We start from the raw sequence: 15,373 nt of genomic DNA, 5'->3' as shown, positions 1-15,373 counted from the left end.
TTGCACATGCTCATGATCACAATTTGTTCATGAACAATAATTAATCTACTATAAAAAATCATGACAAGTAAGAATCACTGAACACTGTCAGTGAATAAAGAGTTAAACACTATGAACATTATTAAGCGAACACTAAACGAGCTTGTTTGCAAACATTATTAAACAAATACAAACGAGCTTGTACGCCAAGATAGGTAATTACGTGTCGTCAATTTGATCGACACAAAATGATGGGTGGAAGTGAGATGATTGGGGTGGGTGGCCAACGCCACTACAGTAGCCGCATACACCATATGCTCTGAGCCGCCTTCGAAAGTTAGGGAGAGAGAAACGAGTAACCTAACGCTAATCTGATACCAAAATGAGGAGTTTGTTTGTGATTGAATATCTCATGAAACAATACAGGGAAAGGTAATATAAAGCAAGCTATACAACAGGCTATAGAATAAGAAATAAACTCGAACTACTTGACTTATTCCTAATTAATATATCTAACAGTTCACGATATCTTAGCAAACGAGCGTGTTCGCAAACATTATTAAACGAATACAAACGAGCTTGTTTACGATCTCATAAGCTTGTTCGTGGACATTATTAAACGAATACAATCGAGTTTGTTCACAATCTCTTAGCAAACGAGCTTACCACTGTTCATACTCTGTTCCGACTCAGGAAATTAATGCTCTATTTTTAATGTTTTTTAATAAATCTATTGTAGATTGTATTATACAGTTATCTATGATTTAAAAGCAATTAGATATAAATAATATATGGATAGGTAGATATAAAATCAGTGTATTGTGCATAATAGGTAGATAGATTATATGATTTTTTTTGGATATATAATAATTAAAATGTTGAAATATACAATTATCTATTTTCTTGTTCTTTTTTAAAAAATAACCAAACACATAAAAATAATTTCTACATTTTCCCTATGTCATTTTCCTATTTTTCCACACACAAGCGTTGTGCACGTGAGAGGCGACACTGACGAAGGCCGGCAACGATTTAATAACATAATTTCATATATTCCGAACAGTGGCAGTGACCACTGACAACAAGCACCGCAAAAACGCAATTGAAGTCCTCTACGGATCTGGGAAGAAGAAATGGAGAGTATTGGAGTGCTGATGGCGATTCCGATGAACCCGTATTTGGAACAGGAACTCGACAAGCGGTTCAAGCTCTTCCGCTTCTGGAACTTCCCGCAGAAGAAGGAATTCCTGAGGGAGAACGCCAACGCGATCCGCGCCGTGGTCGGAAACGCCGCCGCCGGGGCTGACGCGGAGCTGATTGACGCGCTCCCTAAGCTGGAGATAGTCTCTAGTTTCAGCGTCGGCTTGGATAAGATCGACTTGGTCAAGTGCAGGGAGAAGGGAATTCGGGTTACCAATACCCCCGACGTGTTGACGGAGGACGTCGCCGACTTGGCAATCGGGTTGATGCTGGCTGTGCTCAGAAGGATTTGCGAGTGTGATCGATTTGTGAGGACAGGGTTGTGGAAGATGGGTGACTTCAAGTTGACTACCAAGGTTCAATCGCTTCTTTTTATATTATTTTCTATAGACAAAGTACAGAGATTGGATTTTTAGCTACAGAGAACAAAATTGTGCTGGTTAAAATAGTTTAATTTTGGTCCTCTCTGCTTTGTTTTTCCCCTATATGCCTTCCAAGTGCTTGGTGAAATAATCTACATTCAGGACTAGAATTTTACAGAATGAATGTTAGAGGCAATTATGTTCCCCATATACCTTCTTAGTACTTGGTGAAATACTCTGAAATAACATTCATTCAAGACTATAAATATACAGAAAGAATGCTAGAGGCAATTATGCTCTCAACTTGAATATTGTTGTTTGAATTGTTGAAATGAAACGGATTTGGCAGTCTTATTGAGTACTCATCAACAACTAAATACAAATGGCATCGTTGTTGAGTGAGTGGCAATTCTGTTGGCTGTTGATAGGTGTTTCTTGGTGTGTAGAACATCATGGATGAGAAACTAGTTGTCTGGTTGGTCAACTGAAACCTGTTTCCCTTTATTTGTAACTGTAACTATTCTCTCTGACTTTGGTGGCATAAATGTTTGCATTAGTTCAATGTGGCTTTACACTGCCATCTGAGCTGAATTTCAGCATTTTTCTTACCCCACCCCCCAACAAAAAAAAAATTAAAAAAAAATCTTCAAAGTAGCTAGAAGTTTGTTTAAAAGTATAGAGCTTGTCTTTCTTAAGGATGGATAGTTGGATACTCATTCTAACCTTATTTGTTGGCACCCTACTTTGCAGTTCAGTGGCAAAACTGTTGGAATTATAGGGCTTGGAAGAATTGGTTTAGCAGTTGCCAAGAGAGCAGAGGCTTTTGATTGTCCAATCTGCTACCACGCCAGATCAGAGAAACCAAACACCAACTATAAGTACTACCCCAGTGTAGTAGAGTTGGCTTCCAATTGTCAGATATTGGTTGTTGCGTGCGCATTAACTCCCGAGACTCGCCACATTGTCAACCGCGAAGTCATCAATGCACTAGGTCCAAAAGGAGTTCTCATCAACATTGGTAGGGGTCCCCACGTTGATGAGCGCGAGATGGTGTCTGCTCTTGTTGAAGGCCGCTTGGGTGGTGCTGGGCTCGACGTATTTGAAAATGAACCTGAAGTGCCCGAGGAGCTCTTTGGACTTGAGAACGTTGTGCTGCTGCCCCATGTTGGAAGTGGAACAATCGAAACGCGCAAGGCCATGGCTGACCTTGTGATTGGAAACTTAGAAGCTCACTTTCTTAACAAACCACTATTAACCCCAGTGGTCTGAATTTGTTATGAAAACACCATGATTTTTTGGGGTCCTGGCTTTACTATCACCAGAGCACATTGCCTCTGAACTTGACAAACATGTAAAATGAATAAGTTCTCTCATTGAGAGCTGGTAGCTTCACTGGTTTGAAATTGTTATGGACATCATATTCATGACTTTGGGTGCATCACTTTTCTATAGCCACTTTAGTCCACTTCACATTATTGTTATTTTTGAGTGAGGAGAGAAACTGTAGTCACTATCTAAATTGTTCATAACTGATTGGTTCAAACCAAATAAGTCAATAACTGATTGGACTTGTAAACTTGTGATTATCAAGTTAACAATCTGACCAACACCGAGTCAACCAACTTACCAATTTAGTAGGAGTTGCCATATCTACTTCATATTATTTTACTTGATTATTAGAGGGTTGTTTTGGTTGCAGGTTGAACAAAGTGAGATAAATTGCACAGGAAGTGTTATGGCTTGCAGGGCTGTAGTCCATTCAAAGTTCAAATACCCACCCTCAGAAGCATCTTCAGCTATGGATTAGAGAGAACAAAAACAGACCACAGACTATTTACCTAGCTAGCAGTAATTAGACATCATCTATTACATGAATCTAGTCTGGGCAAGGCCAACCAGATCGGACTCACATGGAGTCTAAATTACAGGTGATTACAATGAGCTGCCAACCAGTGTGCACTTGGGAGTTTGTATTGGCAGCAGATCAAGGAGAGGTTGGGGGAGAAGAAGACCCTTTGAAGATGAGGAAGTTGAGAGTCTCCAAGGTGAAGTAGATGAAAGTTCCTTTGGTATGAGTGAAGAAACAACTGAAGTGTGAGCCCACTACACATTGCCACCCACCTCCATATGCCTTGTCAAACTCCTGCACATACATAATCAGGGCAAAAGATTAAGAAGCAGGAAGAAAGGGTTAAGGGTGATGGCAGATACTAATCCCTACAAGGTTACAGCTTTTACCTTCTTGATGTGAGCAGCAATGGATTTGCAGTCCAGAACATCATAAAGATCCAGAGCTTGAGAAGCACAAGCCATGGCTTGAATCTGCATCTTCCCTGGCATGTCTGTATCTTCAACCAAAGCTTTTCCTTCCAACATCTTCTCTCTTCTGGTTCTTGCTTGTTACCCAGAAAGGAAAGAATCTCTCTTTTTCTTTTCTAGAAGTCTGTATAAAATGAGAATGAAGGGTGTGGGATTGAGATTTTTAATAAGAAGCCTCCTGTCTTGACTATTGACTTGCCCTCACATGCTTCCAATTGTGGTGGGGGGATTTGCTAATCTTCTTCTCCTTCTCCCAACCCTAAGGACCCTCATATCTTGTTTTGACGGAGCATGTGAGAAGAAATAAATCACAATAATTCAGTAGCTTAACATATATAACCAAATACCCGTGCATACAAAGAATCTATTTACTTTTGTTTTTTTTTTTGAATACTACTAACTCTATTACAATGCAGTATCTGTTCATAGCTACTTTCTCAACCTATTGAAGTCAATAATGACTCCACTGAGGCTCGAACCCACCACCTCCCGTATAAAGGAAAGGGTTTGATACCACTGGACTACAAGATCCTTGACCTATCTACTTTTAAACGGTTGAATTTCGAATCTTAGTCTCTTCTCTTAAATAATTGATGCTAAATTACTAGCTAAGCTCATGTTGACTGAATTGCTAATCTTGCCTGCGTTGGCTGTTGCCACATAATTATCACTCCAAGTTTGTCTTTTGGAGTAATTATATTACCCACAAGATAACTCATCTCCCCTCCTCAATGATACATCGGATAATGGATAAGGATGTCGGCCACCCAAGATGTATAGCCTAGAGGCATAACAGACTAAAATATTCACAACCCAATCTTCTTTTTTAATCTTTTAATTACTTTGTAAAAAAAAAAACTTTTAATTACCTTTTTCCACAGAGAAATAAGTATACATAATACAGTTCTTGAAAGAACAGAGTATTAAATATTTGTCCACTTATATTTGGCGTTTGGGTTTCGGCACTTAAAGCTCTAAAATACATCATCCAATTTTCTATTTTTGGTCATCCCTATCGTCTCCATGAGTTTGATAGAATACTGCAATCTTATCCTTTCCCCAGTAATTTTAGTTTTTGAAATACACGCATCCTCATTTCTTTAATTTCTTTTTAAAATTTACTAATTATAGTTTTGAGAATCAATAATATATATCTCCACCCAGTCAAATTAATTAAACAATTAACTTGATCTTGTGATGTTTATAAAACACTTTTCACCTAAAGACTGATCAGGTATATAATGTATCAATTTAGAAATGTTGAAAAAAAAGAAAAAAGGAAAAGCAAAAAGTGCAAAAAGAGAACAAGCAAATAAAATATTAATTTATTTATTATAGAAAAAGGAAAGGGAGTGTCCATGAAAACACGGGAAGGCTATGACGTGGTGACGTGACTGCTAGATGACAACGGAAAATCCAAAAAGTAAAGAAAATATCTCGCACAACGACGAAATAGGAAATTGGGCCGTTACATCATTGATTTCTCAATGAGGCCCAATATGTACACGGAATTTGAGAGCTGGCCCATTAGACAAGCATAGGCCTAGATAAACATCAGCCCATCAGTTTGGTTTATGTTCTTTTATGGGCCAAGAGGAACAGCCCAACAACAACCTTCTCAAGCCCATTTATAGATTCACTACTCTGGCACTTGTATGAGTAGATTGACATATTTTTCTAGCCAAGTGAGTTTTAGTTGGTCATTAAACCTAAGAGATCGGGTTATACTGGTCCATAAGAGCAACTTCATTTGTTAAGATTTTTACATAGTTTTTGTTAGGCCACATGTGCAGAGGAGGAAATATGAGAGAGAGAATAGTGGGAGAAAAAAAGAAAAAAGAAAAAAATGGAAAAAAGAAGCATGACAGTGAACCGTGCCGCAACAGTACTTCATTTGGCTTTTGATAGGAACTTACAAAGAACTTATCATTGCATTGCAGGAGAAAAAAACTCACTTTCCTATTTGTTTAAAAACTCTCATCTAATTTTTTCGACGGACAAATCCCAAATAAACCACAAATGTGATTGCACTAAGACTATAACCCCACCAAAAAGTCTACATCATTGATCCATTTTATTTGATTCCTATTTGACATTGTAACAATTATTTATAAATTAATTTCATATAGTGACGTATTAAATTCAAATAAAATAATAGGAATTAAACATGTGTCATATCTACATGGTTGGATATGGGGGCCATTTGTAGGCGGACATATCACTACGTTCAATAATCCATTATGAGCCATGCCCCACGCCCGTTCTAGTTGTTCCACTGCTTTGCTTTTCTTGTCCTTTTGCCTTTTTATTTTCATCAAACTCATTTTATTATTAAGATTCGTGAGACAGTCTCAGACAAGTTTTTTACCTAATATGAAATGGGTTAATATTTTATGGGATGAATTGAATAATGGAATTTAATTGAAATGTCCAAAAACACATAGAAATGACAAACATTAGTAGCTGTAAAAATTTGGAATGAAGTTGGCATGCAATATAATATAATAGGTCCACCCATATGAGAGTGACACCCGGCTGCCGACACTCGCGAGCCCTCCTAGCTCCACCACCACTTTTACTTCTCCAAACACTGCCTTAATCCCCCCTATAATGCATTTTCTTCACTATCTCATCAACTCATAAACAAATTAAATTTTCTTAACCAGAGAAAAACAGTACAAAATGTTGCATACGAAATCGGAGTCAGATGTAACAAGCCTAGCAGCGTCGTCACCTTCCGGCCATGTTTACTACGTACAGAGCCCTTCCCGGGACTCTCATGACGACGGCGAGAAGTCGACGTCGATGCAGGCAACTCCCACCTTCACCAGCCCGGTCGAGTCCCCCTCCCACCCTTCCCTGGGCCGCCATTCCCGGACTTCCTCCGGGACCCGCTTCTCCGGGATATTCCGGTCGTCGTCCGGGAGAAAAGGGAGATCAGGGAAGCGGATGAGTAACGATAAGGGATGGCCGGAATGCAATGTGATTATGGAAGAAGGAAAGTACGATGAATTCGAGGATTCTTGGCTGCTTTCTCGGAGGTTTCAGGCGTTGTTGGCTCTCTGTGGATTTGTTCTTTTGTTCACCGTTTTTTGCCTCATCATTTGGGGCGCCGGTCGCCCTTACAAAGCGCAGATTACTCTCAAGGTTTAATTAATTTTCAATTCTATATATGTTGATTATATTTTCCGACAATGCAACCACCTGCGACTAACGTACTTGTGTTGTTTAATTTGGGCGGGCCGCAGAGCTTATCAGTGAGTAACATATATATTGGTGAGGGCTCTGACTTCACGGGTGTACCCACAAGGTTGCTGTCGGTGAACGGGTCACTGAGGATAAGCGTGTACAACCCTGCAACATTCTACGGCATCCATGTCAGCTCTACACCAATCAATCTCGTCTTCTCCGACATCACTGTTGCCACTGGCCAGGTAATTAACACATTCATCAATAGTACAAAATAATAAATACCTTATGATGATGTTATAATTTCACTCCTAGTCAAATTGTCTATTGTTGTTCATAGTTTGAACTGGTCAGCTCTGATTATAAACTGATTTTATGAAATTTCAGTTGAAGAAGTATTATCAGCCGAGGAAGAGTCGCCGGACGGTGACGGTGAACATACAGGGAACAAAGGTCCCGTTGTACGGGGCAGGGTCGAGTCTGACGGCGACAAAAAACAAGGACGGCACCGGAGGGGTTGAAGTTCCGTTGGCGCTGGATTTTGAGGTGAAGTCTCAGGGGGATGTGGTGGGGAAATTAGTGAGGACGAAGCACCGGAGGAAGATCTGGTGTGAGTTCATCATTGACTCCGCCGGCAATAAGCCCATCAAGTTCAAGAAACATTCATGTGCTTACACCTAGGCCTAGTACACTTGTCTTCCATTAATTCATGATCGATGATGCCTTTTTTTCCCCCATGGAAATGATATGATGTTTTAATTTGTGGGACATTTTGATATTCAGATTTCCATAGAAGTTGTTTGTTATATAGGATGTTTAATCTTTGAGGTATCATAGGATGTTTAATCTTTGAGGTATGGTTTCTTTTACGAGTTGAGAATGGAAATTGTTTATCACTATTTGAAGATGGGGCATACACTTTGGGTATGATATAATAACACAATCAATAATCAAACTTGTAATTATATGATACAATAATTATATTTTACTCATTTAATAAAAAAAATTTTAGACCTATATTTTCCTTATAATATAATAACATTTTCAATAATTAAATCTGCATTGTGATCAATACGAGCATGGTGTTTTATCTACTTAATAGCACATGTTTAACATTGTTAATCAAAGTGGTAAAGTGATATGATGAAGACATGAATGCTTAATTCTTTTCTAGAGCAGGTTAAACTAAATAAAATATCAAAAGCATAAAATATTAAAATAATATATCTCAACATTTTGTGTTCTACTGTATGTACTTTATATTTCTACTTCCGCACTTTTATTTCATACAGTGGCAACAAATGATAAATTATCTTTATCACGTGGGTCGATCCCTAAGAAAATATTGAATAAATTGGATAAATTTTCAAAGTTAAAAGGAGCATTGAGACTATTATATTATGAATTTGTATTTTATTTTCTTTGCTAGCTATTAAGGAGTATATAAATTGATGCATATGTGACTATTAATTTCTTTCACATATATACACTCTTATTTTGTAATTGTATTGTATGCCAAAAAAATAAAAATAAAAAAATTGAGGTTTAGTTAAGACTAAACGGCGGCGTGACTGTCGTTCCTAATTATCAGCGGTCAAACCGTCCACTGTTCATTCATCTTAAGATTATAAGGTCTTGCTTGTGCTGGAACACCATTGCATTTGCAGGTTGCGACATTTCATTGACTCTTTGAGCAAACAGATCTCACACGCTCCAATTCACCATGTTTACTGCAAAACCCACTTCAAGATCTGTCTTTTTCTCCCTACTCCTCCTTCTCCTACTCGCCACTTCACTCTCTTCCGAGCCCACGGCACCCGATGAGGATAGTGACGACCTGGGGGACCTTCAAGAATTGATAGCACTAGACGAAGAAGCTGATTTGAGTTCAGAAGGGGGTCGTGATGAGAGCAAAGATAAGCCATCTGGGGCTGAGCTATTGAGCAGAGCTCAGAGAATTGTGCTTGAGCTTAACACTGATAAGACCAAGAGTGCCATTGATGGGAACCAGCATGTTTTGGATAATTGAGACTGTTCTAATGGGGATAGTAAAAAAGATTCTGTCTACTAATTTCTGTGCTTTTCTTAAGTAATTGTTAGATAATAATGATTCAATTTATGTGTATGCTGACTTGCATATTATATATTCCCGTAAAGACTTGTTCTTATGTTACAGTATGCAATTGTACAGATTCAATGAGGCAACTGGAAATTTTCAGATTACTCTCAAGGTTTGTTTAATTTGCCGTTAATTTTCAATTCTATCTTGATTTTCCGACAACCACCTGCGACTAAACTTTGTGCTGTTTGCCCGCAGAGGTTATCAGCGTACATATCTATTGGTGAGGGCTGCGACTTCGTGGGTGTACCCACAAGGTTTCTGTCGGTGAACGCGTCACTGAGGATAAAGGTGTACAACCCTGCAACATTCTACGGCATCCATGTCAGCTCTACACCCATCAATCTCGTCTTCTCCAACATCACTGTCGCCACTGGCCAGGTAACTAACACATTCACCCATATACAAAACATTGGCATGATAACCACAATATAATGTTATACTTTCACTCTTAATAAGATTGTATGTGATTTAATTTGGCCAGTTTTAAGATTAGAACTAAGACAACTTTTTGTCACCACATTTTTCAGTTGAAGAAGTATTATCAGCCGAGGAAGAGTCGGCGGACGGTGATGGTGAACATACAAGGAACTAAAGTCCCCTTGTACGGGGCAGGATCGAATCTGACGGCGTCCAAAAATAAGGACGGCGGTGGAGGTTATCAAGTTCCGTTGGGGCTGGATTTTGAGGTGAAGTCTCAGGTGGGGAAATTAGTTAGGACGGAGCACCGGAGGAAGATCTGGTGTGACTTCATCATTGACTCCGCCAGCAATAAGCCAATCAAATTCAAGAAACATTCATGTGTTTACTCCTAGTTGTCGTCCATGAATTATTGATGATCTTTTTCCCCTGGAAATGATATGATGTTTTAATTTATGGGACATTTTTATATTCAGTTTTCGATATAAGTTGTTTTTTCAGCGAGGATGTTTAATATTTGAGGTATAATTTTTTTTATGAGGATGAAAACGGACATCACTATTTAAAGATGGGTTTACACTTCGGTGATATAATAATCCATTCAAGAATCAAATTTGTAATCATATAATAACACATTCAATAATTAATCTAATGTAAGATCATTTGGTACTAGAATTGTGCTTTGTTTAATATTAATATTGTTAATCAAAGTGATATGATGAAGACATAAATACTTACTTATTTTCTCTAACATGTTAAACTAAATAACATATCAAAGGAATAAAAAATTTAAGTAATATCTCATACTACATGTATTTTATATTTTTTACTTTTCACTTTTACTTCATACTGTGACAATTAATGATAAATTATCTTTATTAAGTGAATGATCTACAGAAAAAAGAAATTAAAAGAATATATACAAGAAAAAAGTGTGGGGTTAGCAATAAATATCGGCGAAAGAAGAGAGAAGTTAATGGGAATTTAGGCATTTGCTTCTCATTCTATCCGAAATTAAAGCAGTCCTCCAATGCCTACACCACTAGCGTCGCACTCTACTTCAAAAGTTTTTGAAAAATCTGGCCCGGCTAAAATTGGTGCAATTGTAAGCTTATCCTTGAGATCATTGAAACTCTTCTCAGCCGCTTTTCCCCAACGAAATCCTCCTTTCCTTAGAAAATCAGTGAGCGGAGCGACAATAGTGCTATAGTTTCTTATGAACCGCAACGTTAAAATTTTGTAAGAAAAGTAAAAGTTGATAGTAGAAATTCAGAACTAACATTTTTACCAACTAAAAAAAACTAAATAAATAAAATGTCATGTTTCTCTAATTTTTGAAGAGCAAATTGGATAAATTTTCATAGTTAGAAAAAGCAATAAGACTGATCATTTTTTTTTAAAAGAGATCAAGATTAGTCTATTATCAACATGTTACATGTATTTTATCTTCTTTACTAGTTATTGTATAAATCCGTGCATATTCTCAATGACTATTAATTTATTTGATAAAAAAAAACTATATAATTATGTAACTAAGAAAATGCAGAAAATAAGTGTAGTATTATTCTCTTATTTTGTAATTGTATTGTAGGCCAAAAATTGAGCTTTAGTTAAGATTAAACGGCGGCGTGACTGTCGTTCCTAATTACCAGCGGTCAAACCGTCCAAGGTTCATTCATCTTAAGATTATAAGATCTTTGAGTATCTTGTGCTGGAACACCGTTGCAGGTTGCCACATTTCTTTGAGCAAACTGCAAACAGATCTCATTCCACTCCAATTCACCATGTTTACTGCAAAACCCACTTCAAGATCTGTCCTTTTCTCCCTACTCCTCCTTCTCCTACTCGCCATTTCACTCTCTTCCGAGCCCACGGCACCCGATGAGGAAAGTGACGACCTGGGGGATCTTCAAGAACTGATAGCACTAGACGAAGAAGCTGATTTGAGTTCAGAAGGGGGTCGTGATGAGAGCAAAGATAAGCCGTCTGGGGCTGAGCTATTGAGCAGAGCTCAGAGAATTGTGCTCGAGCTTAACAGTGATAACACCAAGAGTGCCATTGATGGGAACGAGTATGTTTTGGTTCTGGGTTATGCCCCGTGGTCCGAGACTAGTGCTGAGCTGATGCCACGATTTGCCGAGGCTGCAACTGCCCTCAAGGAATCGGGAAGTCCCGTTTTGATGGCCAAGGTTGATGCTGAACGGCATCCTAAGATTGCTTCCAATCTTGGGATCAAAGGGTTCCCAACTATGCTCCTCTTCGTCAATGGCTCCTCTCAACCTTACACTGGTGGATTTTCAGCGTACGCAATCCCCTTTTGCTACTTTTTTGGATAATAATAATTGAGACTTTTGTGTAAATAGGTGTTAGCTAATTGTATTAGTGGATTTGATTAGTTGATGACATTAGCTAATTGTAGAAATATGTTTGGTAAATTAGTTGTTAACTTGGAGTTGATTAGATGCAAAATGACTAGCTTATCGAAAAAGCTACTTTGAGTAGATTTTTGAATTTTAGCATTTTGGAGCAATGAGTTGTTACAAAAAGCTAATTAAGCAAACACTTATATTGAATGTTTAACCAAGTCAATCATTAATAGCGATCAAATAAGCCAAAACAGTTAATAGTGGTCAAATAAGCCAAAATTGGTTGATAGGCTAACTATGTCTTCTAATTTTTGTGCTTTTCTTAAGTAATTGTTAGATAATAATGATTCAATTTATGTGTATGCTGACTTGCATATGATATATTCATGTAAAGACTTGTTCTTTGGTCTATGTTACAGTTTGGGGAAGTGGATAGTATGCAATTGTACATGCATTAGTGTTTCTTACATGTGCAAACATTGTGTTGATCTTTATATGTGGTGCCACCTGTTAAATAGGCAGGAAATTGTGATTTGGACAAAGAAGAAGACCGGTGCACCTGTTCTTAGGATTAATTCAATTAATGAGGCAACTGGAATTTTGCAGAAGCTTTCTATGTTTGTAGTTGGGCTGTTTGATGGATTTGAGGTACGTTAGCTTTTGTTGTTTTGAAATCCTAGCTAAATTTTATTCAGTTAATTCAATACAGATTTAGGTCCTTTTTCTTTTTCTTCATTTGGTAAGAAAAATGTTCTAATGGCTGAACATGTACTAAAAAACACTCCTTTCTCCTTTTGCAATCATTCTATGGACTCTCTCTCTCTCTCTCTCTCTCTCTCTGTCTCTAAGCCTAGTGTGCTTGGTTGTGACTTTTGAGGTCTGCTCCACTCCAAGAGAAGAATACAAACAATGCAAAACAAATGCACAATTTTCTTGGGTTGGTTTCTTATGGTGTTATGAATTGTTACAAACGTAATTTCTCAGGGACCTGATTATGAAGAGTACAAAAAAGCAGCACAAATTGACAATGCGATACAGTTTATTGAAACTAGCAGCACAGAGATTCTCGAGGTTCTATTCCCTGATGCCAAGCCTGCTAAACTTTTCCTTGGTCTAGTGAAAAGCGAACCAGAAAAGTACACTTCATTTGGTAGGTTCATTTTTTTTTAATAACACCTAAAAGTTCTTCCCATTCTTCACTCTTCAAAGATATTAATTTGTTCGAGACTGTTGTAGTCTTTTTATTTTAGTGCAGCTTCTTATGTATATATTTTGACACTGCTCACTCTACCCGTAGAAGTCCTTTTATTGCTGGATTTGCTGCACATATAAATTATTTAATATACTACCTACTTCTTCATGTATTATCGTTTGAGGCATGACTCTATTCATGTGGATTTCAGAAGGAACCTTCAATGCCGATGAAATCCTGCAGTTCTTAGAAGATAACAAGTTTCCCTTAGTCAGTGTGCTGACTGAACTTAATTCTGCGAAAGTTTTCTCCAGCACTAGCAAACTCCAGGTTACAATTATGTATTTATTCATATACTGAAGCCTAGATTTTTTCTTGGGATGCATTGTTCTCATTATTTGATTTGGTTGGACAATAAACCATATTACTGAAACTGTGGCCTAGACTAACCTATGTGTTTTGCTGTAATCTAGGTATTTGTCTTTGCTGAACCTGATGCATTCAAGGATCTCCTTGAACCTTTGCAAGATGTTGCAAGGGAGTACAAATCGAAGGTTCCAAACTGACCTTGCCCTACTGAAGAATATTTTGCGTTCCAAGTAAGAACGGTTCTAACACAACATATGTTAATGCAGATAATGCTGATATATGCAGACATCAGAGATGACAATCTTGTGAAGCCCTTCTTGACTTTGTTTGGACTAGAAGAACCCAAGGACATTATTGTTAGTTTCCTTTAGCAGAATGTTTCGGTTTTAAATCTCTTACAACAAGCTGTCTCATTTAACTGAATATATCGTTTTTCTTTTGTGAATTTTTAGGTAATTGCTTTTAATTACACTATTGGCTCCAAGTACTTGCTGGAGTCCACTGCCACACCGAGAAGCATTAAAGTAAAATAATTTAGTCCGACTTATTTGTTATTTCGGATTCTTGCTACTGCTGTTTCATTTACATTAAAAGTTGTGCGCCTGTAGGGCTTCTGCTTAGGGGTTCTGGATGGGACTGTGCCACCGTACTACAAATCACAGCCAGTACCCGACAATGTGAGTTTCTGCTTGGAAATACTTATTTTTCTTTAATCACCCCGGTAATGATGATTCTGGCATGTTAAATTTGCAGAAAGATGCAAGCATTCTGGCTGTGGTGGGAAAGACATTTGATGACTTGATCTTGAACAGTCAAAAAAACATTCTTCTAGAGGTTTGTGGATTTATCGAGCTGAAACGCACATCACCTTTCGTTTTGTCTAGAGGTTTGTGAATGTTGATCCATTTTTCTAGATTCTGATACTTTTTCGTGTTCAAGATACACACACCATGGTGCATCACCTGCGATACTACAAGCAAGCAAATGGAGAAATTGGCCAAGCATTTCAAGGGTTTAGAAAATTTGGTCTTCGCAAGAATAGATGCTTCCGAGAATGAACACCCAAAACTACAGGTCAGTTTCTTTGTTTTCGCTGCAAGTTAATATCCGTTACTTCACATATCAACTAGAATTCATGCACTCACAATATGCAATGCTATGTTAACGCGGTTAAGAATTTACTTTGCAATTTTATCCTTAAAATCCAAGAATTATAGGTAACAAAAAGATGCATTTTTCTTATATGTTTCTAGTCTTTCAAGTGTTGGAACGAGTTACATTCGTATGAAACAAGCTTATGATTTAATCGTATGCAGGTTGATGACTATCCAGCATTGCTATTCTACTCGGCAAGAGACAAATCCAACCCGGTAACTATGTAGTTAAAGACGACTTTTTCAATAAATTTAGTTGCCTCGTCTGGTTCTGATTCTCATAGTTTTCTGTAGATAAAATTTCCCACAAAATCGAGCTTAAAAGACCTAGCAACACTCATCAACAAGAGATTGAAAGAGCAGGATGCCGAAATCAAAGATGAGCTGTAGGAAACCGGGTGGCCTGCCCAAAGAACACAAAACATGCAAAGATATAGTGCCATAATGTTGCAGATAAGCAATATGGATTTGTGACAATATGAATATGTGCTTCATAAAAAAAGCATGATTTTATAGATAATTTACAAAGGATATTCATCCAGCAGAGAAGAGTCTGTTGTACTAATCTGAAGAGTGTAGTAATTCAGTTCTTGAATTCTTCAAAAAATTTTGTAAAGGAATTGTGCTATTTGATATTTCCTCTTTATGTGGCTTTTATATAGAGTGTATCTGTATGACTATATCCCATTTCCATTATATTGGCC

General features: G+C 37.6%; 4 protein-coding genes across 5 annotated transcripts; 3 read left to right on the top strand and 1 right to left on the bottom strand.

Moving 5' to 3' along the window:
• The first annotated feature begins 1,040 nt into the window (after positions 1-1,040).
• On the top strand, positions 1,041-7,954 carry LOC116010026. The gene is made up of 7 exons (XM_031249281.1): positions 1,041-1,535; positions 2,292-2,804; positions 3,422-3,586; positions 3,797-3,982; positions 6,519-7,007; positions 7,109-7,294; positions 7,437-7,954. The coding sequence occupies exons 1-7, from the start codon at positions 1,113-1,115 to the stop codon at positions 7,728-7,730; spliced, it is 2,256 nt and encodes a 751-aa protein (XP_031105141.1). The 5' UTR covers positions 1,041-1,112; the 3' UTR covers positions 7,731-7,954.
• On the bottom strand, positions 3,261-4,036 carry LOC116009841 (dynein light chain LC6, flagellar outer arm-like). Its single transcript, XM_031248991.1, has 2 exons — positions 3,780-4,036; positions 3,261-3,684 (listed from the first exon to the last, which is right to left on the bottom strand). The coding sequence occupies exons 1-2, from the start codon at positions 3,915-3,917 to the stop codon at positions 3,526-3,528; spliced, it is 297 nt and encodes a 98-aa protein (XP_031104851.1). The 5' UTR covers positions 3,918-4,036; the 3' UTR covers positions 3,261-3,525.
• Positions 7,955-8,684: 730 nt separating the features above from the next.
• Positions 8,685-10,088, top strand: LOC116010496. Of its 2 annotated transcripts, none has more exons than XM_031249928.1 (4): positions 8,685-9,059; positions 9,241-9,280; positions 9,367-9,549; positions 9,699-10,088. In XM_031249928.1, the coding sequence occupies exons 1-4, from the start codon at positions 8,773-8,775 to the stop codon at positions 9,981-9,983; spliced, it is 795 nt and encodes a 264-aa protein (XP_031105788.1). In that variant the 5' UTR covers positions 8,685-8,772; the 3' UTR covers positions 9,984-10,088. The 2 variants fall into 2 exon arrangements, with proteins under 2 accessions (XP_031105788.1, XP_031105789.1); XM_031249929.1 differs by having other exon boundaries at positions 8,685-9,138.
• Positions 10,089-11,244: 1,156 nt separating this feature from the next.
• Positions 11,245-15,337, top strand: LOC116010495 (protein disulfide isomerase-like 1-6). Its single transcript, XM_031249927.1, has 12 exons — positions 11,245-11,890; positions 12,473-12,602; positions 12,939-13,104; positions 13,358-13,476; positions 13,620-13,700; positions 13,782-13,871; positions 13,968-14,039; positions 14,124-14,192; positions 14,269-14,349; positions 14,455-14,589; positions 14,832-14,885; positions 14,964-15,337. Exons 1-12 carry the CDS (start codon positions 11,373-11,375, stop codon positions 15,057-15,059), a joined length of 1,611 nt encoding a protein of 536 aa, XP_031105787.1. The 5' UTR covers positions 11,245-11,372; the 3' UTR covers positions 15,060-15,337.
• The last annotated feature ends 36 nt before the right edge of the window (positions 15,338-15,373 follow it).

This window comes from Ipomoea triloba, chromosome 2, assembly GCF_003576645.1.
Source record: "Ipomoea triloba cultivar NCNSP0323 chromosome 2, ASM357664v1".
NCBI lineage: Eukaryota > Viridiplantae > Streptophyta > Magnoliopsida > Solanales > Convolvulaceae > Ipomoea > Ipomoea triloba.
This window is presented reverse-complemented; position numbering and strand designations above follow the sequence as displayed.

What these genes read in the sequence shown, in the direction of transcription:
- LOC116010496 (XM_031249928.1), top strand. Translation starts at nt 8,773, where the DNA reads ATGTTTACTGCAAAACCCACTTCAAGATCTGTCTTTTTCTCCCTACTC. An exon ending in AGTGCCATTGATGGGAACCA is followed by an intron (nt 9,060 to 9,240) that starts GCATGTTTTGGA and finishes GCAATTGTACAG; the next exon opens with ATTCAATGAGGCAACTGGAA. An exon ending in ATTTTCAGATTACTCTCAAG is followed by an intron (nt 9,281 to 9,366) that starts GTTTGTTTAATT and finishes GTTTGCCCGCAG; the next exon opens with AGGTTATCAGCGTACATATC.
- LOC116010026 (XM_031249281.1), top strand. Translation starts at nt 1,113, where the DNA reads ATGGAGAGTATTGGAGTGCTGATGGCGATTCCGATGAACCCGTATTTG. An exon ending in AACCACTATTAACCCCAGTG is followed by an intron (nt 2,805 to 3,421) that starts GTCTGAATTTGT and finishes ACATGAATCTAG; the next exon opens with TCTGGGCAAGGCCAACCAGA. An exon ending in TCTCTTTTTCTTTTCTAGAA is followed by an intron (nt 3,983 to 6,518) that starts GTCTGTATAAAA and finishes AATTAAATTTTC; the next exon opens with TTAACCAGAGAAAAACAGTA.
- LOC116010495 (XM_031249927.1), top strand. Translation starts at nt 11,373, where the DNA reads ATGTTTACTGCAAAACCCACTTCAAGATCTGTCCTTTTCTCCCTACTC. An exon ending in AGAAAAGTACACTTCATTTG is followed by an intron (nt 13,105 to 13,357) that starts GTAGGTTCATTT and finishes TGTGGATTTCAG; the next exon opens with AAGGAACCTTCAATGCCGAT. An exon ending in CCACACCGAGAAGCATTAAA is followed by an intron (nt 14,040 to 14,123) that starts GTAAAATAATTT and finishes GTGCGCCTGTAG; the next exon opens with GGCTTCTGCTTAGGGGTTCT.
- LOC116009841 (XM_031248991.1), bottom strand. Translation starts at nt 3,917, where the DNA reads ATGTTGGAAGGAAAAGCTTTGGTTGAAGATACAGACATGCCAGGGAAG. An exon ending in TTGCTGCTCACATCAAGAAG is followed by an intron (nt 3,685 to 3,779) that starts GTAAAAGCTGTA and finishes ATGTATGTGCAG; the next exon opens with GAGTTTGACAAGGCATATGG.